General features: G+C 29.2%; 1 protein-coding gene and 3 non-coding genes across 4 annotated transcripts in view; 3 read left to right on the plus strand and 1 right to left on the minus strand.

The window, feature by feature from the left end:
• Window positions 1–23934, plus strand: part of LOC123297320 (low-density lipoprotein receptor-related protein 6) — a 108935-nt gene that overhangs the window by 82400 nt on the left and 2601 nt on the right. Inside the window, exons 2-8 of the mRNA XM_044878931.1 lie at window positions 17452–17658; window positions 18355–18556; window positions 19707–21257; window positions 21317–21601; window positions 21873–22405; window positions 22853–23001; window positions 23225–23639. Of these exons, the coding sequence (XP_044734866.1) occupies window positions 17452–17658; window positions 18355–18556; window positions 19707–21257; window positions 21317–21601; window positions 21873–22405; window positions 22853–23001; window positions 23225–23639 (3342 nt within the window). The remainder of the gene's footprint in view (window positions 1–17451; window positions 17659–18354; window positions 18557–19706; window positions 21258–21316; window positions 21602–21872; window positions 22406–22852; window positions 23002–23224; window positions 23640–23934) is intronic.
• Trnah-gug lies at window positions 7346–7417 on the plus strand. Its single transcript has one exon. It is a non-coding gene; the product is annotated as a tRNA-His (tRNA).
• Window positions 18842–18913, minus strand: Trnah-gug. Its single transcript has one exon. It is a non-coding gene; the product is annotated as a tRNA-His (tRNA).
• Window positions 19050–19121, plus strand: Trnah-gug. Its single transcript has one exon. It is a non-coding gene; the product is annotated as a tRNA-His (tRNA).

Below are 23934 nucleotides of genomic sequence, written 5' to 3' on the forward strand. Positions count from 1 at the left end.
GGGTCTTGGGTAACCCATCTTGTAAACCTTTAGAGATGTAAAAAATATTTCTGATAAAAAAATAAACAACTTTTGTTTGAAACATTTTTTCGTAAACATCACTGTTTACACGTAAAGGCGAAAATTAATAGTATGTATTATATGGGAATATCAATTATATGTGTATGGCATCTATTTATGTGTGGCTACCTAAGAGTGACTATCTCTCTTTCCTTACATGACGTAAAAGAAACCAATTGCGTAATCAACACTGTCTATACATGGTATTTCAACAATTAACTCAGTCAATTGTTTGTTTTCACATCTTTTTTAGCGGTCAAGAGTTCAGTTATTGCACTTCCTATGTTTTTACACCTCTAAGAACTTAATGCGACGAATATTCGCGAATGTACAAAATACCACTTACTAATTTGATTAATCTTAATTTAACAAAAAAAAAAAAGCAATCTCATCACTAATTTGAGCAATATAATATAATACCCACACTAAATCGGGCCTGTTATTGAGGATTCCCGAGTAAAAAAATTCATTGATGCGACTAAAAGTTTGTATTGTATATTTTGCTAGTATTATACAAGAGGGATAAGTGAGGGTAAAGACTAGAGGGTAGGTAGGCTTTGTTTTTAAAGTTGAAGTGGATCAGCGAATCGACGAATAACTGTTAGTACAGACATAAATCTTAAAACCATAAAAAATAAACATAAAATTCATATAATTAAGTAACTATTATGCTACGGTCATTGACAACTTAAAGATATATAATTTTGTTTTTAATTTAAAGTTTATAGAACTTCTTACCTAAGTTAGTATATTTTATTGAAGAGGTAAAAATCATAAGCAAGAAATTTTTAAAAAAATCCAAATTAAATGAAAATTATGAAATAATACAATTACTGTGTAATAAAGTATTTAATTAATTGCCTAGTCAAAACGATTAATAAATAATATTAATCTTGGATTAATTTTAATATACAGTAAATCTTTCTCATTTAATAAAGTTGTTTGGCGAAGAATAATAACAAAGTCTTTTGTGATGAACAAGTGGGTGAAAAAAGACGCTGTACATGAAGGGACCCTTTGCTTTGGATCCCTGATCAATGGATTAAAATGGTGTATTCCGATAGCTTAGAGGTATTATAGTACATCAAAGGTAACTTTTCGAACTAATGCCCTCCCTCCCGGATAGTTAGGGTATAGTGAATCAATCATCAACGACGTTATTTTGCTTATGTCCCGTTTAAAGTCAAAACAAAAATGACAACGTTTATAAAGCTGCCACTCCGAAATACCCAAAAATATGGTGAGATTTTTAAAATTAGACAAAGGTTTAATTAATTATAAACGACTAGCTTAATACCCGCCCGCTTCACTGGGCTTAAAAGTAAAACCCAGTGCAGTGCTTCATGGCCTTCACCTCTTTTGATCTCACGTATTCCCTTTTCATAGCACTTGAAGGGATTTTTTTTACGCAGATAAAAGCTATGCACAGTTTTCAGTTTTTTAATTTTAAAATAGTCAGTATATCAGAAAAGGTGGCCATGAAAATTGTTTAACATTTGCTATTTTTATTTTTTACAGAAATCTTTAAAATAGTAAATGTCAGATTAAATTTAATTTTTTTTTTAAATATATCTTTATAATTTATAGCTTCTGTGTTATTCTGATGTATGGGCCATATTGCTGTAAACAAACAAACAAACATCCTTACTTTCACATTTATAATATATAGGGATTATTCTTGGAGTTAAAAGGTATCTAGAACATAAAAGCACTTCAAAATGTTGGGGTCTAATAAAAATATAATAATTATGAACATCCAACATCGATTTCTAAAACATAATACACGGGATAGTGGGATACGTAGAGAGAATGGAGAATACTAAATATCGAAAAATCGAGCTCAGTAATAATTTAATCAAATGTGAAAAGAGATCACTGAAAAATATTATTTATGATTATTTTAATGATTTTTAGAAATTTTAAATTAATCTTACATTTTCTTTGTTTCAGGTAAAAGAAACTGCTTTACGAATAAAATAAACAAGAAAAATGAAACTGTAATCTCGAAATACTACTCGGAAAAGTAGTTTCGTCAGTAAGTCATAGATATATTCGTGCAGCGTTATGATTCGATAATATAATTAGATTAATTTCGATATCTCCCAACATTCGGATTTATCTTCCGCCTTTCCAGAACTTTAAAGTGGAAAGTGGAAATCCCAGTTGCGGGTCTCTTATAAGACAGATTATTTACTATCGCATCAGTTCTACTACTGATAAATAAATAGTTTACTTTGTATATAGAGGTTGTATCTTAGTATGGCGTTCAATTTTTAATTAAATAATATAAATAATATACTTTATTTATGTTTATTTATATTAAAATGGGTTCCACTGTAATAAAAATTCTTAACATTAATAATAATATATTTTTAAATATATGTACTTAAAGATTAAATATTGTATGTTTATACGAAATAAAAAAAGCCTACAAAGATGAGTAGGCAAAGATATCAAATAATTTTCAAAGGAATCAGCAGCCGAAGCCGATTATATAAAGAGTTAAGTAATATTATAGTAACATAAAAGCTAGGAGACAAATATCAAAAAATTAAATACAAAAAAAAAACTTTTTAATTAATTTATTTTATCAAATTCGTTTGTAGTTGTTAAATGTCGCCGACTTTTTGAATGTTATGTGCGATACTGAAGTGCGCTGCTTTATTATCGATTCTCGGTACTTTTTAATTGAATAAAATCCATAGAGCTAAAAATATATTTTTATTAGATGTTTTAATTTATAGTATAAAAGAACTAATGTCTGATGTTTTTAAAATAATATTAATACAAGATTTTTTCTGAAGTATTTTAAAGAGTAAGGCTAATCTGGAAGGTTAACCTGTTAAATTAATCACCTAATGGAATGTAGCATTTCTATCCCGTACTTTTAGGTCTTTATAGAGCAATCATATGAGCAGTATCGTATGTTCGTAGATAATCGGTTGTTAGAATGCAATGAATTTTTCTTGTGTATCTCCCAATTAATAAGAAACATCATTTCTGACTATGTATGATACTGTAAACTCAAAAATTTGCGTTTTCTATAACAATGACCCCAGTTTCAGAGGTACAGCATTTTTACAAAATTCAAGATTTTGTGTTCTGTATTACACAATTTATTCCCCCCTGCCCCGTACCTATATTACTATATAATTGGATACCTCCCACATCTAACTGTCTATTGGTGAATTATTTTTTTGTTTTCTTTATAAATAATAAGAACAAAATATTTTTTTTAGTATTCACTACCCAATTAAATCAATTTACAATCAATTATTGTTTTATGATAGTCTCCTCTATATTCTAAAGTGACATCTACTAATTTAATAAATTTGATAGTTCTGTGAATTCATAAATCTTTCTATTTTCCAATAGTCACATCTCCCGAATTAGGCCTCAGATCGAAATTTGGTAAAGAGTTTTTTTGTTCGTCTTTATGAGCTTATTCTGTAGGCCAACGATCTGCAGTTAATAACAGAACGCCTTGTATATTCATAAGTGCAACTTGAATTGACCTTTTTAAAAGAATCAAGAGTTAGTTAAACAAACAGTTTTAAAAAAAAAATTACAGTTAACTGTATTACGTATTGAACAAATACAAAAAATTCACACTCAGCTTTGTATTCAATATAAACTTCAAAGGACTTTTTTTCTTGTACACGATAAGCAAACTAATAAAAAATAAACGAAAGATAACCAAACCAAAGAGTCATTACTACTTTTACAAACTACCACTATGTACTATGTAGTTGTAGTATGTACTACTGTTGATGCTAATGTTGTCGTTATTTTTTTAAGTTACTTTATGAGTAAGTGTTGTTGTTATGTTAATATTTACCTTAAAAAAAGTCAAGAAAACATACATAAAATACGTAAATATTGTTTAACAACACCCAAGATTACTAGGTACATACATTTAAATAATATGCACTTCGTTTCTTCATTCTACAATGCATAAGGCCTACAATACACACGCTACCATGGCGTAAAGTAAACGTGGTGAACCGGGCCACAATAGGGTATTCTACTATATTTGAAAAAGTACTTCAAAATGTTGATTTGGCTAATAAAAAGCCACCAAAAATTTATTTCGGTAAAATACATACACTTGCTTGCCAAAAACTTAAATTAAATTTTAAACCTTTTTTAAACTGTCAAAAACGCGGGCATCCAATTTGGTGACGTAATATCGGTATCATTATACGAAATAACACAGATAATTTTGACAGATATATTCATAGACATCTGCAGATTATAATAAATATAAATACTTATCTTATTATCTATGTATATATTATACCCAGCTGTCTACACTGAACTAACTGATGGTCTATGGTTCATACCGATATGACATCACATCAGGGCTTGCCCACGTTTTAGGTTACGTGATATACAGTTTAAAAATTACGATTTTTAATTTTAATATTTTAAAAGAAAAATGTGCTTTTATGAATCGAAATCAGAATATTTAAGTATATTTTTACATAAATTTTATTTTTTTTCAAATTTCATTATTTATTTTTCACTACCGAAAGTATCCTATTAAGCGTCGTACACATTCAACTTAGTTGACAATATGTAATATTTACAACTAAGTAATGTTAAAATATTCAAAACATAATTCATGAAGTGGAACATAATACAGGTTATATAGAAGCTAGTTACTCTTGTCCATAATGCATTAAATTACAGGAGTTATTTTATTATTTAAATAGATTCAGTATCACGTACTGAAAGTAAATTCACAAAATCCTTACATAAATAGGCGGGGAAATTGTCTCCATTTTAAGGAAAACCGTTTTAGGCTATATCTCCATAACCGTGCACTTTTGACAAAAATTAAACGTGTTATAACTTAATAAAAATAAATTTTAGAAAAAAAATTTTAAAGCATAAGTTTTAGGAAATTTGTAGATTTAAAAGTTAAGTTATTATCATTTTCTTGTTTAAACAAATATTAGAAGACATATCGGTCAAATAGCCAATAAGTAAATCGTCAAAGTTGTATAAGTCATAAACGGTTAGTGATACAAAAAGAAATTAGTTTACAAAGTGCGTGATATTGAACCTATTTAAATAAAAAATAACTCCTGTAATGTAACGCAGAAAAAAATTATCTGTAATCTGAAGTATTGATTTATGTTTTAACCAGTCCCAAAAATAATCTCTAATGTTTCCAAATAATGCCATTAAAATATATTTCGCAATACCCATAATGTTAATTGTTTGGCAAGTAGTGTTATCTCCTCAAAATTGGGAAAAGTCCGTTAAATCCGCTCACAAGCCCACCTCCTAACCCCTACTTTTACTACAACCCCCTACTTTAAGAGGCGTGAGATTGCCCCCAATGAAAATCAAAAATATTTTAATTTAATTAAATTCAATAAATTTTGATTATTGAAATAGAAGTTCATTTATGAAAAAATGGTAAATCACTAAATATTGACATATAACCTTTTTGAGTTGTGGCTAACGATATCATTATCTCGCCAATATTTTCAACATTCCGTCAATATTTATTGCACCTTACACGATCAATAAAACTTACCAATACCTAGAGTAAGAAAAAATTATATTTTATAACTACAGAACAATTTCAATTTTATGTGGTTTATTCAAGCAAACGTATTATTTATTTAATAAGGGCGACTGAAAAAATCTGAACAATAAAATAATATTTATTGAGCTGGATACAAAGTAAACTGTTTACAATATTTTATTTAGAATAGACAAGCAAAAAAAAATCAAAATAAATAAACCTAAAAATTGATATGATATTAAATTGTCTATCCAATTCAATAATAAACAGAAACAAAAAATATGCTTAACATTATTATTTGTCTACAGTTCAATGAGTCAAATAATAAACCAATCATAATTATATTATTAACTACCAAGTGTTCCATAAATTAGATCTGATATCCAATTTTAACTATTATCGTTTTTGCAAAATAGATTACACTGGATAGATTACAATAACAGAAGTTATTTTAGTCGAGCCAAGAAAAAAATTTTAAATTTCAAAAACATTTCTCAATTTTTGGGGTTTAACGTTTCAAAGTACCTCTGTGTCACAAAAAATGCACAGATCTTATGTATAACAAGTGAAAACAAACAATTGACTGAGTTGAAACTGTTGAACTGTTGAAATACCATGTATAGACAGTACTCTATCACATACATGTCACACATACATAACTGATATTCCTATATAATACATACTATACAATTTGCGCCTCCACGGGTAAACAGCGACTTATACGAAAAAATGTTTCAATCAAAAGTTGTTTATTTTATGATAAGGTATATTTTTTACATTTAAACTTAGGTTCTATATCTAACGGTTTACAAGATGGGTCCTGCGGACCCAAGACCCAAATGACCTATGTTGCTCATTTACGAACTCAACCTGACTTTTTACGGCCTGAGTACGTTGTAAAACTTATTTCGTTTTTTAGTTATCGTGTTGACAGACGGACAGGCGGATGGACAGACAACCGAAAATGGACTAATTCGAAGATTCTATGAACACCTATACCAAAATTTTTCTCGTCAATCAATGTTTTTAAGCGTTACAAATTTGGGATTAAACTTAATACACTATAAATATATTAAGAGGATAAAATGGGGTAATTTTAGCAATTTAATTTTTAGTGGTAGGTTTATAATAATAAAACCATACTCCAATATGCTAGTTTTAAAGAGAGTGAAAAGGGGTGCTTAAATTTATTTTGAGAAAAAAAATTGCTTATATTAAAATTCGTTATAGAAAATTTCGCTTTAAAACGAATTTCGGCATGTACCTAGGTTTTGAGTTAAACCGAAAAATTGTTTTTTAAATAATTTTTACATATATAAGACATTTAAGTTCAAAATTTGATCGTTAAACCTTTAGCTTAGACCAAATAAACGAGGATAGTTTGTCATTTGCAGTGTTTTAAGAACTAATTATTTTCTAAATATCTACAGCTAACTAGTTTAGCAAAATTTACCAATATTTATATTTTAAAAGATAAAATCGTGTAAGGTTTCGTAGGTGCTATGTATTTTGTTGACATCTTAAAAGTATCTATGTTGAACTAAATATTAAAGTAATTCCATCCAGTTTTCAAACATATATATCACAATGATCTGTTACACACCCAGTAAAAGTACTTATTGTTAGTATATTGCCTCCAAACATAAAATATTATAAGTAATATTTAACTAAAGAATTTATGCTCGACTGAATATTTGAAAGTAATGTAATTGTAAATATAAGATCAAATATCAACAGCTCTTGATAGCCGTGATCGTCTAGTGGTTAGGACCCTACGTTGTGGCCGTAGTAACCCAGGTTCGAATCCTGGTCACGGCAATGTGAAAACATTGTTACGGAAAGAGCTTTGTTTTTTATTTTGTTAAAGTAAATTTGGGAAATCCATTGGACTTTATTTTGAAAATTAGTCCACTAGTCTGTTAATTCACCCTGTTTTGATCATCTTAACTGTGAAAATTGTTGATTGAAATCGCTTAGCCAAATATAAATCGCTCGGTTATTAATTTTCATATACAAATGTTCATAAAAAAAGTTTCCTCTTGGAGCCACAGAGCATACTACCAAAGGCTCAATAGATAAGTCCAGGGGTATCTTTAGCGAATGAAATATTTCACTCAAATAAGTGATTATATTTGACATCCGCGTACTATTGATATAATTTGTAAATAAATTTAATATTTTTTATTTGAACCCTGTTTTTTAAAGAGGGTCTAACTAACATAAGAAATCAAATAGTTTATACATAAATAATTTATTAATACAAATGTTATAATTATATAACTCTTGGAACAGACAAACAGACTCTCAAATTATCACACTTTTTTTTGTACTTTTACAAACAATAATATTTTTTATACAAATTTATTATAAGGTGTTAATTCCGTCACCGAAAATTCCGGTGAACAGCCAAGAAACCTCCATATACAGACTCCTCCCATATACGAAATACGAATAAAATGTTTGTCTTGAGTTGTTCCAAAATTAGTGTTTTACCGCTATACCCAATCATTATTTGGGCTGCTTTGGAGAAGTTTTTTAACTTTACACATAAAATTTTCTTTCTATAAGTTAAATTGTTCAATGTAAAGCTAATGGAAGAAGTTTTCAGATCGAATTAAGCACTTGTTGCAAATGCTTCCTCAAAAAATTTTGGTCTCAAAACAAGAAATGTAATTTCTGGGAGAGGGGGTGTATCCTTTTATTATCGCATTATCAATATTAGTGGAAGTATTTATAAATATTAACAGTAAATTGTGTAATGTGCAATATTTATTGAATGATTTGCCTGAAGACTCAAACAATGTGTGGGGTACAGAAGAAGAAGCTGCGTTAGCTTAGCGAATTCTGTCAGAGATTGGAAAAATAACACATTTTTCTTAAAATCGAATATTGAATTTTGAATTTATATTTCGAAAACTAATCGTCTTGAGAAAAAATCACAAGAATACTTTTTTGCTTAAAACTGATCCAAGAATACAAAGAATGTTTTGATTTTGAAAAAATACAAAATTTTGTACTTTGTTCCATGTCCTTCGGAAATTCGATAAAAATTGATGTTATCATTTGGCTCGAATTCGTTTTTTAAATTCTCATTAAAAAATGTTGGTTGATTTTACTCAGTAGCTAAAAATTTACCGACAGCTATTCTAGTTTCAATATGGAGGGAAAAGTGTCAATAAATCAAAAAGAAATGAAGGTGTGATTTGTGAATTAATTATTATGTTTTTAATAATATTTGTTTTAAACATTTTGTAATTACAGTCATAAAATAATATTTGACAAAAGTCAAGGTTTCCTTAAAGATGTAATTTTTATCTTTTTACACAGTTTAATTTAAAGTAATTGACATTAATATTAGAAAAGGAACTGCCAAAATTGAAGCAGTTATTAAACTTCAAGAAAATTCACACTTGTGTGATTGACAGTATCTGTACGCGTCTGTCATGATAGATATATTTATAAATACAACATAACACTTGAAATAAATTTATTTTTATTTGAAGATGTAATCGCAGATGTTGTAATGACATTACATTGTATCGATTGTAGTTTACGTAAAATTAGAAAAGGATAAAATATTATTTTAATACAACCTATTCATATAATATATTCACACCATAGATAGGAAATATTTGTGAGAGGTCTTTATTCAATACAAAAAAATATTCCCAACACAAACCAATTGATGATGATCTCAGTGCCTAATTTAGATCTGTGAATGGCATTATATTTTGAATTCGATTTATTTGTATTCGCACCGTGCGTGAGTTTTATTGGAGGCATTTCCATGGTAACGATACACTACTTTAATTGTAGAATTGCATGGATGCATAAATAATTGTATGGATTGCATTTATGACTTACATTGAAAATTTAATATTCTTGTCTCACAAATTTAAATAAATAATTATGATATATTACATTTGAAAAATAATATTTGTGCAATTTTGATTTCTTATTTTCACAATTTTTAATGCATTAAGTTTAATTAATTAGTGTTCAATAATTTCAATTTAACATTTTCTATAACATTAACATGTAAATAATTGCAAATTAGTCATAACAGCCTCCTTTAGTTTATTTAGTTCAGGAGTTATGGGCACTATTAAATTTAACCAATAAAGACATTTTTGAGTGAAGTAGTTATTATTTGGAAAAATTCAATAGTGACCATAATTTCTTAACTATTGGGCATTGGAAAAATTTCTAAAAAGCACTTTCGAGTTAAAATTGTTCAGAGAATATATTCTTAAGCTATGACCATCGAGTCATGAGTACCCCGTATATTACTGTACCAATAAGTTATTGATAAATAATAATAATATTTCGAAAATTATTGAGATCCTGTCAAAACAAACTCGATATAATATCCCAAATTTATATTCCTCTCTATATGATTTATTATGTGGTTTTACAGAACTTCTCAAATGAAACTTTATAAGCACGTACTCAAACCAATATGTATACATTAAAAAAAATGCCGATTGATAAGTTGTAGTAATAATAATTTATGTAGATAATGATTTTGATTGAAAATTGGAAATATGTTTTTTTTTCATGTTGATTACATTTTTATGTATATATAGTTTGTCTATTTCACAGTCTCCTCCTTCGTTAGCTCTCTAGAAATACTTTGTGATATGAGAATGATGATGAACAATTCATCGACCACAATCTGTTTTATGGTTCGATGAATTTTATTTGTATTTAGTATTATACATGGATGGGGTTTATATATAAGATTTTTCTTTATTCTATGGCTTACACAAAGTGGTCAAAATTAATTGCACATTGGTCGTGGTTAGAAAATATTCCCCTGCATTAGCACTTTTATAAAAGCGAATGTTCTCTCTATAAAGTTAGCCATCAATTTTTTTAGTCGCTTAAACGAAACACTAAAAACAGTTAAAATTCGATAAATTTGAACATAAGAGGGATTTGAATGCGGTTTACTGCCCCCTAGAGTTTTCGGAAATTCGTTATATAATCGGTCCAAACTCGCGACTCCAAAAACCCCCGAGTTTAGCAACTCCAAAAACCCACGATATACGAGTTTGGACTGATTATATAATGAATTTCCCGAATAATCCATAAGACGACGGGGATACCGTTGACCCTGGGCCCCAGGTAATTTGGAGACCAATTTTGACGATATTAATGTTCAGCAACCTCAAAAACCTCCGGGTAACAAGGAATCATTTTCATCACTATTAAGGACGTTCATGCGTCAACGATATTAGTAGAGAAATTAAAAACACTATGATAAAGCGATGGTTTAAATGATTTTCTTTGATTTAAACCAGGAAAAATATCCTGTTATCGAATTAATTTCATTAAATTTTAAGTTTAAAAAGTGACTAAAAGTAAGGTTTAACATGAGACTAAATGGAAAATATAAATCGATATTTTTCAAAAATTATATCGATAACCATACTTGAAACTTTTACCAGTTAACTATTATTTAAACTTTTAATAGAATTTCAAAAAAATTTCTATTTTCTACTAATTTAAAATTCTTTAAAATTTACATACTGTTTCCCTATGAACGCACATAGCAAAACAGGTACACGCATGAACGTCCTTAACCGAATTGTGAATTTAGTATATTTACGGTTAATTTAAAATACAATTATAAATTGCATATTATCTATGCTTTATGCAAATTGCATATTTTAAATTTCTTATAAATCAATTTAGGTCACAAAATTTCCTGACGTTCTAACGAATCGAATGCAGAAAACCGCATTCAAATCTGTCTTACTGTTTTCGAACTTCAGTGCTTCGTTTCCGCGACTATTTTCCAAATTCCTAATCTAAACTATTTACTTTGAATAGTCTCAAGAAATCCAATCTATAAGCTTCTTGTCAAGCCGTTCATAATTAACTAATTTGCATTCATAATTATGATTTAATTATAATTTTGTTTATAAAGAAATAATTGTTATTTAATAATACATATATTCATATTTATTATATCGATAGCAATAATAGTTTGATTTTATGTAAACATAATAATTGCAGTAGTTACGGCTTAAGAAAGTTCAATCGTGAAATGGCTTTTGAATATAAGAGCATGCTTTATGGACTTGACAATAACGATTTTACTAATACTGAAGTGATCAAATCAGCAATATTGAATTGATTATTTTATGCATTTTTTTTATCATAAAAATAATAAACAAATCATTTTATCCACACTTTTATTTGCTCATAATATTAATATTTAATTAATTCTTACTAATTTTGATAGTAACAATTTTATATATTTTTGAAAGATAAGTATTTCCGTTACATAAAAATTTTATAAATAAAAAACAAAATTATATAATGCTTGAATTCAATGTATAAATATACAGTAAAATCGATAACAAGTATGGATAATCTTTATCCAAAGATAAAAACTACTGCTTATATTATATTTTTTTCAACATAAAATAAAATTAAAAAAACACAAATCGCAGCTGTTGGTGATATAATCAAGTTTGTTCTAATTTAGTTTATTTTGTACTTGAATTATAGCTAGTTTAACACCAATAAATAAAATTCTTTCTACAGAATCAAGAAATATGGTCTTTTTACATGAACGACAAAGATGATTACCAAATTTCTATCTGATGCTTATTTTCCGAGATATTTCATAAAATCATTTAATAAAAAATCAATAAATTTATCCAATAACATAGCACTTATACAGTAAATGTACATCGTATATTAGTATTAGCATTATGATAGTAGTTGGAGGAGTGACTTACTACCAAAAAAACTGTATTTAAATCAAATAAAATAAAAATATTTTTGTCTTTATCGTCACATTTAATTATCAAATTATTTCACTTTCTTTCATTATTATTACTTAAATAAGCCATTCCTTTAACTTTAATAGATCAGGAGCGGAAGAGTTTGCAAAATGTGGGGACCGCATTTTGTCAATTGATTCTTGTACAGAAAAGCTTTTAAATTAATATTCCGGGTGTTGAATTTTTGAGCTTATCATGGGATTTTGATAAGTTCAAAATTAAATTTTTGAGCTTATCAAAATCCTAAAATGATCTTTGAACATATTTTATAAAGTTCATCTTGTGTGCATCCTCGACTTTAAAACCCGAAATACTGTTGTATTTTTATAATTTTGTCCCTTCTTAAGCCTAGAGTTCCTGATTTCGCCCGAACTTAAGTAACAAAATTTCTTATTTGTGCCTTCTTAGTCTAAAATCTTGTATGCCCGTGATTCAACATTATATTTTTTTTCTTATTTCGAAAGGATTTCTCTACACAGTTGGTAAAATAGTATTTTACAACCTCCTACAATTTTTACAACGGAAAACAATAAAAACGAACAATCTCCGCTGTTTTTGCGAAACAAACACAATACTCTTTATAGAGGGAAGAGTGAATTTTTCCAGATTCTGTGTCCCCTCGTTTTTTTGCAATGTGAGATCGCATATGGCTACATTATCATATTTATTGTGTATTTTATAAAAAAAGAACATACTTTGTTTTAACGATAATAATAATTTTCTGAGAAGATTTTTTTGAGGAGTACCTATAATATGTATGTGATGTTATTATTATGATTAGAGTAGTAAATTCTGTTTCGAACAACTGACCGGTTTATGCGTTGATTTTGAATAATACACAAATCTTAAAAATTAATTGAATAAAATATAAATAAAACAATATACTTGTATAATATAATCTTTAAGTCATATTCCTAAATATGACTTCACCAACTCACTCCAACATTATTCATTCCCACTTTAATCGACCCAAACATTATCATCAAAAATCTATTTTAATTCGACCGAGTAATGTTGGATAAAAAACTGTGACATATACATTAAAGTAATCTAAGAAAAATGTTTGCCGCGCTATTTATTACTGACAAAACTTTCCATTTACAGTTAAGCCACAAAATTTTTGGCAGAACAAAGTACCGTTGCGAGAAAAATTTGGCCTCCCGGCATCCATTTTTTTGGTTTTCTAATTAACTGAATATTATCGAATGGTTGGAATCAATGAACTCCCTATTTGAGGCTATCTAAGAATTTTCAGTTCCCTATCTTTTATGATTTTGGAGAAAATGGAAACTAAAGTTTTGCTCTAATTTGCACCTTAAATGTTTAAAACAAAACTTATTTTTGTATTTTAACTTTTTTTCATTTACATTTAACAAAATGGTCGAACTGGCCTATCTGGCTCATTTACGATAACTCGAAAGTCTTTTTTTATGCCTTGAATACACTATACAAATTTCAGCATGATATTTCTTTTCGTTTTTAAGTAATCGTAGCGATAGGCAAACAGAAAAACGGAAATAGGCTAATTAGGCGGTTTTTTGAGCATTTATACCAAAATGTTTCAGCATCAATATTTTTAAGTGTTACAAAATTGTGATTAAACATATTCTCCTGATATATTTCATATATATAGGGTATACAAACAATCCATAATTTTGGAAGCTTGTGTATCTGGTATACACATCTCCTTTGAAATTATTATTGTGGTTAATGATTGACCGTGGTTTGTTCTCTTGTGTATGAGTTATGTATTATTATTATTATTTGAAATTGTTGTTAGCAGGTCGTTATTTTTATAACAACACTATAATTTGAATAAGATTTTTAACAACGAACAAAAAAAAAAAAAAAATTCAAACCAATTTTATATATGTTGGCTTGTTGCTTACATGTACCTATAGTATAAATTATAAATTATAATTGAATTTCTACCTCTATCTACACATGTACTTATCTCGTAATGTAGATTTAAACTAATGTTTTTTACTCGAAAATTAGATAAGTTTTCAACAAAGCTTTGCGTTTTAAAGTTCACTAATTATAATAAAAAATTTTAATAAAAACTCTTTGAAGGACACTCTATTATACTAAAAAACAGAAAATAATTTTTCCTATGAGTCACTCATACGCGACTATTTGTAAAAGCTTGAGACGCTCAATTTAGAATATCAAAAATGAATCGGAGCGCCACATCCACTTCATATACCTACTTCATAGTAATAATGGGGTTTAACCTCCGTTCCTCTGACATATACGCCTATAACAGAGACCGCCCACATCAATAGTTGTTAATCTTTATTTATTTATCTACATACATATTTACAATTACACTTTGATGTGGGTGGAGTCGGTTACTTCCAAACGACGACAATGTTATCAATGCTACCGCAACCATTAATTATAATTGTTTCAATTTTCGACCTTTCTTTTCAAAGTCTGCATACTCTGAAATGTAAATCTCATTCTCTTTTCTTCGTCATCTTCAAATTATATTTTTGCCCGTTTCGACATCCAACCTTTATACAGTAGAATCTCGATAACTTAAACCTCGGTAACATAAAAACCTCTGTTACTTCAAAAAAATACTATGTTCCCTTCCCATCAGAGCCCAAAACCTCTATAACTTGAAATACGGAACCTCTATAACTTAAATAAATAATCTCTGTATTGGCCCCCAGTAACTACATAGAAACATGTACATACCTCTATATTAACTAGGGTACATAGAAACATGTACATACCTCTATATTAACCTTTACCTAACATAGACACTTGATAACTTAAAACCTCTATAACTTAAAATATTTTGTGTTTCCCTTGGACTTTAACTTATCGAGATTCTACTGTATTATCAGCATTGGCTGGCAAATTGGACATGGAAATGTAGGAAAAAGTAATACAAATGTGTATTACAGTGAAAAGCAACCGCCTGCAGTGAGAGTTAGTAAGAAAGATCGAAAAGACAATTAGCATTATAAATTCCCATATGGCATACGTTATCTCTACATGGAGGTTTTGTAGCACCGTTCGCACAATTTTAATTTTTTTTTTTTTTTTTTTGTTATATTCTTTTGGTTGTTCAATAAATTATTGAGTTATTATTAATATTGACATATTGTATTTTATTTGTTTATTAGAAATTATTTATTCGTTATATTTATATAAAAAATGCCGATAGGGTTTTCCCAAAACAACAAACAAACAACATGTTGACCGCTGATAAAATATTGACTGTGATTTGAAATCACTTCTTTATTAAATTTTTCAAAATTAATATTTGAAAATAAAAAAATTTAGTGTGAATAGCCACTCGATCTTTATACTGGGTGGACATTTTAATAAATCTATAGGAATTACTCTCCATTTAACTTATTGATAAATGGCGTATAGGTTGGTTTACTTTGTTTTAAATTTAAAAGAAATTTAAGGTTGAAACTTGTCTCGCTATGGGCATAGTGTCAGAAAATTCACGATAAGCTTTAAAATAAGGTGTAAACGATGGAATTTTATTAAAAAATAAGCGGAATTTTATAAAAGAATAAGCAATAAGATCTTGCGAACCGACAGAAAAATAGCCTGTAGAAATAATATATAAGATTACCTTAAAATTTGTAGTCGATTGAGAGAGGTTCTGTTTTTAACAAGTTTTTTAATTCTAGGAAAAAAAACTAACTGCCAGAAATGTTCAAAAAACTAATTGAACATTGGTGATTCGTGTATTTGTTTTGAGTTATACAAGTGAAATTTCCAAAATTAAAAAAACACCCGACAAATGTTTTGGGTACGGAACCCTAAACTCGCACTTAAATAGCTAAGAACAGTCTTCGTTAAATTACCTTTAAAACGAAACCAAAAAAATTGAAATCGGTTCATCCGTTTAGGCGCTACGATGCCACAGACACACACATAGCGGTCAAACTTATAACACCCCTTTTTTTAGTTCGGGGGTTAAAAACGAAAAACCAAAATTTATTAATAACGAAAAGTTAATCAATTTTATTATGGAACAGAAACGACTATAGTTAGATTATGTTGTGGATGACTAGAGGTATATATATTAACAAAATTTTTTAACAATTCTTTGTACACTTGAAATGGTAATTTTGTTTTATAAACACGGACATTTTGTTTTATAAAGAGTAAAAATGAAAATGATACCAAAATTTTTAAATTTTATTTATTAATTAATCGCCCTTTTATACGTTTTTGAGAAAAATTCATATCGAATTTCTGTACGGTTCATTTTGATAGTTGTTAATTTCTCATAAATACAGAGAATCGATATGAATTTTTCACAAAAGGCGAATAAAAGGGCTGATCACCATTGATAAATAAAATTTGTTGGATCTTTTTCTTTTTTACGGAATCGAAATACCATAAATGATAATATTTCCTCCGAAATAATTAAAAATTCAAGCGTAGCACTAAACACAGTAATTAAACCACATTTTTGATAATTTCTGAAATAAATTTCACATACAGAATAATATTTACTTTGAATTGTCTAGATGTATTTGATTTGTCATACTCAAAATAAATAAATACAAAAAATAAGAATATATTGAATTAAATAATTATTTTTATAAATTTAATTTAAAATTTTATTTTGATTATCATCATCAGTTTCAGTAAATTCGACAGTTTCGTGAGAATTTTTTCATTTCTAAAGTAAATATATAATTTTTTACGGAACGAATTCATTATATGATTTATCACGCTTTAATTGGTTATAAATTGATGTACATTAACATCATTAAAATAGAGTCTGCGCTACTCGATTTCTTAGAAATAGATGCGATAATTTATAGATCAATTTTTTTTTCAAGGAAGTAACGTATAAATTTTTAGAAATATCATAACAAAGGTCATCCATCCAAGAACAAATTTAAGTGGATCAAATGTACAGACCTATTTTCATCACTCAATCCATTCTTGCTATTTTAATTCACGCTTTTTTTGTCTACGCGCTCCTACATTATTGAGGCATAATTTGAAGCATACATTTATTTATTTTTAAGTGTCTAAAATACTCATTGGATTTTTTTAATTTTCCAGATGCTGCAGGGATCAAATCACCACCACTAATAATAGCATTACGTTCAGAGATAAGACTGGTAAATGCATCCAGGAAAACCACATTAGTCAAAAATTTATTAGAAACTACCGCACTCGACATCGACTATGTACGACAGCGCCTTTGTTGGGCTGATCATAGTGCTGAAGCCATTCAGTGTGTTCATTTTAATGGTACACAAGTTTCTGGTAAGTAATTTATTTCTGAGTAAAATGAAAAATTATTAAAAATTATTATTACATGCCGATTTTTAAATTCAAACAAGTGAAAATAAACAATTGACTGAGTTATTAGTTATTAGAAATACTCTGTATAGTCAGTGTAGAATACCTAATTTTGTATTGTTTTATAAATTAAATAAATTTTGATAATGGCTTCCTTCTGTCCACACTCTTCGAAATTTCGAAAAATTTTCTATTTTCCCTCTTCATATTATCCAACAGGTTTAGTAGGAAATTAGAATAAATAGACTCACTATTTAAAGCTACCTACAAATTTTCAACTTTCTATCTCGTATGGTTTTGCAGAAAATAGAAAATTTTGTTCTATCTCTTACGGTTTACAAGATGGGTCCTACGCACTTAGCACGCTATAAATATCTCAGCTCAATATCTTGTTTCGTTTTTGAGTTATCGTGCTGATAGATGGACAGACGGACAGAGAGGCGGAAATGGACTAATTTGGATTTTTTCCAAAACTACTACTACCTATGCCAAAATTGGAATTTTATGATCACCTATACGAATATTTTGTTTATATCATCAATATTTCTACTATGATATATATTTCAAATTATTTAACTAATTATTAAACTAATTATTTCAACCGTTTCATAATAAAAACAATTAAAAATCATTTTATTAATTTATAATCTTTTTTAATAGGTCATATACAAAATATTAGTGCCAGAGCAGGACCAATATCTGCAGAAGGTCTTGCTATCGATTGGTATACGGGTAATTTATATTGGACAGATGGTGAATCCGATACTATTGAAGTAGCAAATTCAAATGGATCATATCGTAAAGTTTTATATTGGACAGATATTGATCAACCGCGTGCCATAGTCCTAGTTCCTATGAAAAGGTATTTATTTATTTTTACAATTACTTTATAAGTTAAATTTACAAAATTTAAAAATTCCCGACAAATTTTTCGGGAAGGGAACCCTAAACTCGCACTTGAAACAAAGCTAAGAAGGTTCTCCATTAAATTTTCCAAAAAAAACCTTTCAAAAAAATCAAAAGAAATCTAAATCCATTGATCTGTTTAGAAGCCATGATGTCACAGTCAGAGACACAAACATAGCAAATTCTTTTGAAGAAAATTTAAAAAAAAAAAGAAGCTCTTTCCATGACAATGTTTACACATTGCCGTGACCAGGATTCGAACCTGGGTTACTACGGCCACAACGTAGGGTCCTAACCACTAGACGATCACGGCTATCAAGAGCTGTTGATTATAACTCTTTTATTTATATTAATATTACTTTCAAATAATCCCTCAAGCATGTAAAGAGTAATTATTGGAAAGTAATCTAAATATAAATAAAAAGTATGATCATTCACAGCTCTTGTTAGCCGTGATCGTCTAGTGGTTAGGACCCTACGTTGTGGCCGTAGTAACCCAGGTTCGAATCCTGGTCACGGCAATGTGAAAACATTGTCACGGAAAGAGCTTTTTTTTATCTTTTTGTTTCTTAAATTAAAAACAAAAGCAAACAATTTTTTTTGAAAATTATACAACGGACGAAAAATGTACAAAAATGTGAAAAATAATTTTAATTAAGTACCGACTCAAATCAATAATTTCTTTGTGAGCAATTATGTTTTGAAGTCGACGCTAACTATATCTTTAGCTAAAAATTGATTCATTCGCGTAGACTTCAAAACGTAATTGCTCACAAGGAAATTATTGATCTGAGTTGGTACTTTATTAAAATTATTTTTTTCACTTTTTTGTACATTTTTCGTCTTTTAATTTTTTGCAAAAAATTTTTGTAATACAAAACTCAGCATTAAAATCTGTGAGAAATGGGATCAACTTCGAAATATGCCTTAATCCAATAAATAAAAATTATCAAAACCGGACTACTTTGAAAAAAGTTATGGGTGGTCATACATAAAAAAAAAACTCGTCGACTTGAGAAACTTTTCCGTTTTGTTTTTTGTCGGTTAATTATTTTATCATATATTTTCTTATAAAAGTGCAATAACTAATTTCAAAATATTTTCAGTTTATTATTTTGGACGGATTGGGGTGAAGTACCAAAAATAGAACGTGCCTCAATGAATGGTAATCAAACAACACGACAAGTAATTGTTTCCGAAAATATTTACTGGCCAAATGGTATGACAGTTGATTACGAAACAGAACAAATTTATTGGTTAGATGGTAAATATCGTTTTATTGCCGTTATGGATTACGATGGTAAAAATCGAAAAACATTGATTAGTGATAAAATATTTTATCCATTTGGTGTAACATACTACGATAATTCTGTATATTGGACCGACTGGTCATCATGGTCTGTACATATCGTACAAAATGTATCAAATCCTGTGGGTCGTGAAGTGTTTCACTGTGATAATGCTCCAATGGCAATACATGTATGGTCACAGCGAGGACAACCTAAAGGATCTTCTCCTTGTCAAACGAATAATGGAGGGTGCTCACATTTATGTTTACTATCAGCTGAGCCACCATATTATAATTGTGCATGCCCTACTGGGATTTTGTTAAAAGATCAATACACTTGTTACGAAGAAGCTCAAAATATACTATTATTTGCTCAACGAACATTTAATAGTCGAATATCCTTGGATACTCCCGATTATACGGCATTTGTAATACCGTTGAAAGAAACCAAACATACGATTGCCTTAGACTTTGATCCAGTTGATAATTTTTTATATTGGACGGATGATGAATTGAAGGCTATTCGTCGAGCAAAATTGGACGGAAGCGAAGAGCAAGATATTGTAATTACGGAAGTAAATCATCCAGATGGCATTGCAGTTGATTGGATCGCTCGAAATATTTATTGGACTGATAGTGGATATGATCGAATTGAAGTGGCAAGATTAAATGGATCTTCCAGAAAAGTTATTATTAACGAAGCACTTTCTGAACCACGTGCAATTGTTGTTGCACCAGTTCATGGTTGGCTATTTTGGACAGATTGGGCAGAGAAAAATCCAAAAATTGAACGATCTTCTTTGGATGGTTCTGAGCGAATTGTTATTGTGTCTACAGATTTGGGTTGGCCAAATGGGTTAGCATTAGATTTAGTTAGTTCAAAAGTATATTGGGGAGATGCGAATAAAGACAAAATCGAAGTTGTAAATATGGATGGAACAGATCGAAGAGTTGTAACAAATGATAATTTACCTCATATGTTTGGACTAAGTTTATTAGGCGATTATTTATATTGGACAGATTGGCAACGAAGAAGTATAGATCGTGTACACAAAGTTACTGGAAAAGATCGTGAAGTAATTTCAGAGCCATTACCAAATATTATGGGCGTAAAAGCTGTACATTTAGGAAAACCAAATGGAACAAATCCTTGTGCCAAAAATAATGGAGGTTGCTCGCATTTATGTTTGAATCGGCCTCATGATTACACATGTGCATGTCAAATTGGTCATGAACTGGGCAAGGATAATAAAACATGCGTTATACCCGAGGTTTTTTTATTATTCGCTCGGAAAGAAAACATAGGACGAATTAGTATTGAAAATGGAAATACGGATATTATACCGGTGACAGGAGTGAAAAATCCAAAGTAAGTTAATTTGATTTGAAAAAGTTTCAATGGTGTTTTAACGACATTATTTTTTGCAGATCACTTGATTTTGATATCGAAAATAATCGAATTTATTGGACTGATATCAAGTCACATTCGATTTCACGTGCGTATTTAAATGGCTCAGATGTTCAAAAAGTTTTAGAATTAGGTGTTGGATCTCCAGAAGGTATGGCCGTCGATTGGGTTGCCCATAACGTTTATTGGACCAATGCCGAAGCGAGACGGATAGAAGTTGCAAGATTAGATGGATCAAGTCGCCGAACTTTAGTTTGGAAAGATTTAGACACACCGACGACCATTGTTGTGGATCCAGGCAGAGGGTTAGTATTTTCAAATAAATCTATAATCCGAAAAATTAGAATGAAAAGTTAGAACGTTTAGTATTAATGTTGAAAATGTTCAATAGAAATTCCTAATCGATACCTTTAAAGTAAGACGCGATTAATTCGAAATCAAAGGAAAATTGAAATAACTAGAACATAGTGCCACAGCCTTAATAATTAAAAAATAAAATAAAATTTAGAAGTAGTCATTTTTTTTTCTTGTAAATGAAGTTCCAAACTATAAAAAAAATTTATAATTTTTTTACAGATTCATTTATTGGTCAGAACAAGGTGAAGCAAATCGAATAACTCGAGCTTCAATGGACGGAACACAACGTAAAATAATAATTCATCAAGCAGGCAACGTCCAAGGCATGGCTTTAGATTATGAATCAGAAAGAATTTTTTGGGGTGATCGTACATCACAATCCATTAAAAGTTCAGATTTCATGGGACGTGATGAGCGTACAATTGTATCACAGGATGTTCTTGATCCATTTGGCTTAACATTGTATAAAGAGAAAATTTTTTGGTCAGATCGAATCACGAAAGATGTAGAAGGTGCAAATAAGTATGATGGAACGAATCGAAGTAAAATTGTAAATCATATCGAACGTGTTGATGATTTATTAATATACCATTCGTCACGACAAACCCAATGGAATACATGTGCAGTAAATAACGGGGATTGTAAGCATTTGTGTTTTGCGGTACCATCTGGAGCGGGAAAACCTAGTTTGAAACATGAATGTGGATGTCCTACACATTATAAAATTGATCCAAATAATAATTCTTGCATAGGTAATAATAAAATATTGATAATAAAATTTGCAGTTATCTGAAATTGGAAAAAATAAGACAATTAAATCAAAATAACTTGCACTTTTGGCATTCACGATGAAAAAAGGAATTATTTCAATATTACACATTATCCCTTAATTTTATTATTAGTACCACTAAATGCAACCCAAACGCGTACGATCGTGACTTTTCGTATTTTGGAAACATCTATAAAAATAAAAATGAAACTAACTTTTTCAATGACTTTTCTCCTAGCGTGAATATTTTCCGAAAATTTGCACTCAAAGATGTAAATATTTTGTCCCCTTTCTAGCATTTCAACCATGAGATAACTCACAAAATCCCAACAGGGCAAGTTTTTTGGATTTATTTATTCATTTTATAGAACGTTTTTCAGGTAATTCAATGTAATGAATATTTTTAATAAAATAATGTTGTATTTTTTAGCTCCTGAAGAATATTTGATATTCAGCCAAAAAAATATGATGAGTCGATTATTACCAGATACTTTGGATTGTCCAGATGCTGTATTACCATTTCAAGCTAAATTAATTACCGCTATTGAATATGATCCTGTAACTCAGTTTTTCTATTGGGTGTGTATTAATTAAAATGATTATTGTGCAACAATCTAAAATGAATTCAATTCCCCCTAAAATTTTCAGATTTGATTTAGACTTAGTACAACTTTATGTAAAAAAAATCAAGCTTTTTAATTCAAATTGCCTTGGTGTTCGTACATCCTTAAGATTGAAAAATATTTAATTTCTTTTAAAATATTTCAAAGTTGTAAGATATTAAATAAATTTTGTTTTATAGATTGAAGGGAAATTTAAAACAATTCGACGTACATTAGACGATGGAACGCATGCTTCCACAGTAGTACGTGATGGGCTTCAACCTTTCGATTTAGCATTGGATCCAATTGGTCGACTACTATTTTGGTCTGATGAAAAAGACGACTTGATAAATGTGACTCGATTAAATAATGGCTCGGCCGTTGGCGTTGTGGTGAAAGCAAATGGTGTGAAGCCTAGACATATTGCTGTGCATCCAACAAAACGTTTATTATTTTGGATAGATGTTGGTGAATTAGAACAAGTTTGTCGTGCACGAATTGATGGTTCTGAGCAACGTGCATTAGCGAAAGGATTAGTTGGACCAACTGCATTAACTGTGGATCCAGTTTCAGATCGAGTATATTGGTCATTGGATAAAATGATTTATATTTCAGGTAATTCATACAATTATACATTAGTTTCACGTCTTAGTCATGACGCCAGAAAAGTCTAGTACTGTCCAAAGCTGATTTTTGGCACAATGCTTCTTTCTGCGTCTTAAAACTCGGACAATCTAGGAAATCTATAGGCTTTTGTTTTCTATCATTAAAACTTTTTTTTTATCAAGTAACATTTTAAAAATTACTGTCCCTTTACGAAAAATTCGAGCTCCTGCAACTTAACCAGATTAAATTGCATATTTCGTCATTAAAATACAAGTAACAGAAAAATTTTCAAACTGGAACAAAT

Source organism: Chrysoperla carnea, chromosome 4 (assembly GCF_905475395.1).
Source record: "Chrysoperla carnea chromosome 4, inChrCarn1.1, whole genome shotgun sequence".
Classification (NCBI taxonomy): Eukaryota; Metazoa; Arthropoda; class Insecta; order Neuroptera; family Chrysopidae; genus Chrysoperla; species Chrysoperla carnea.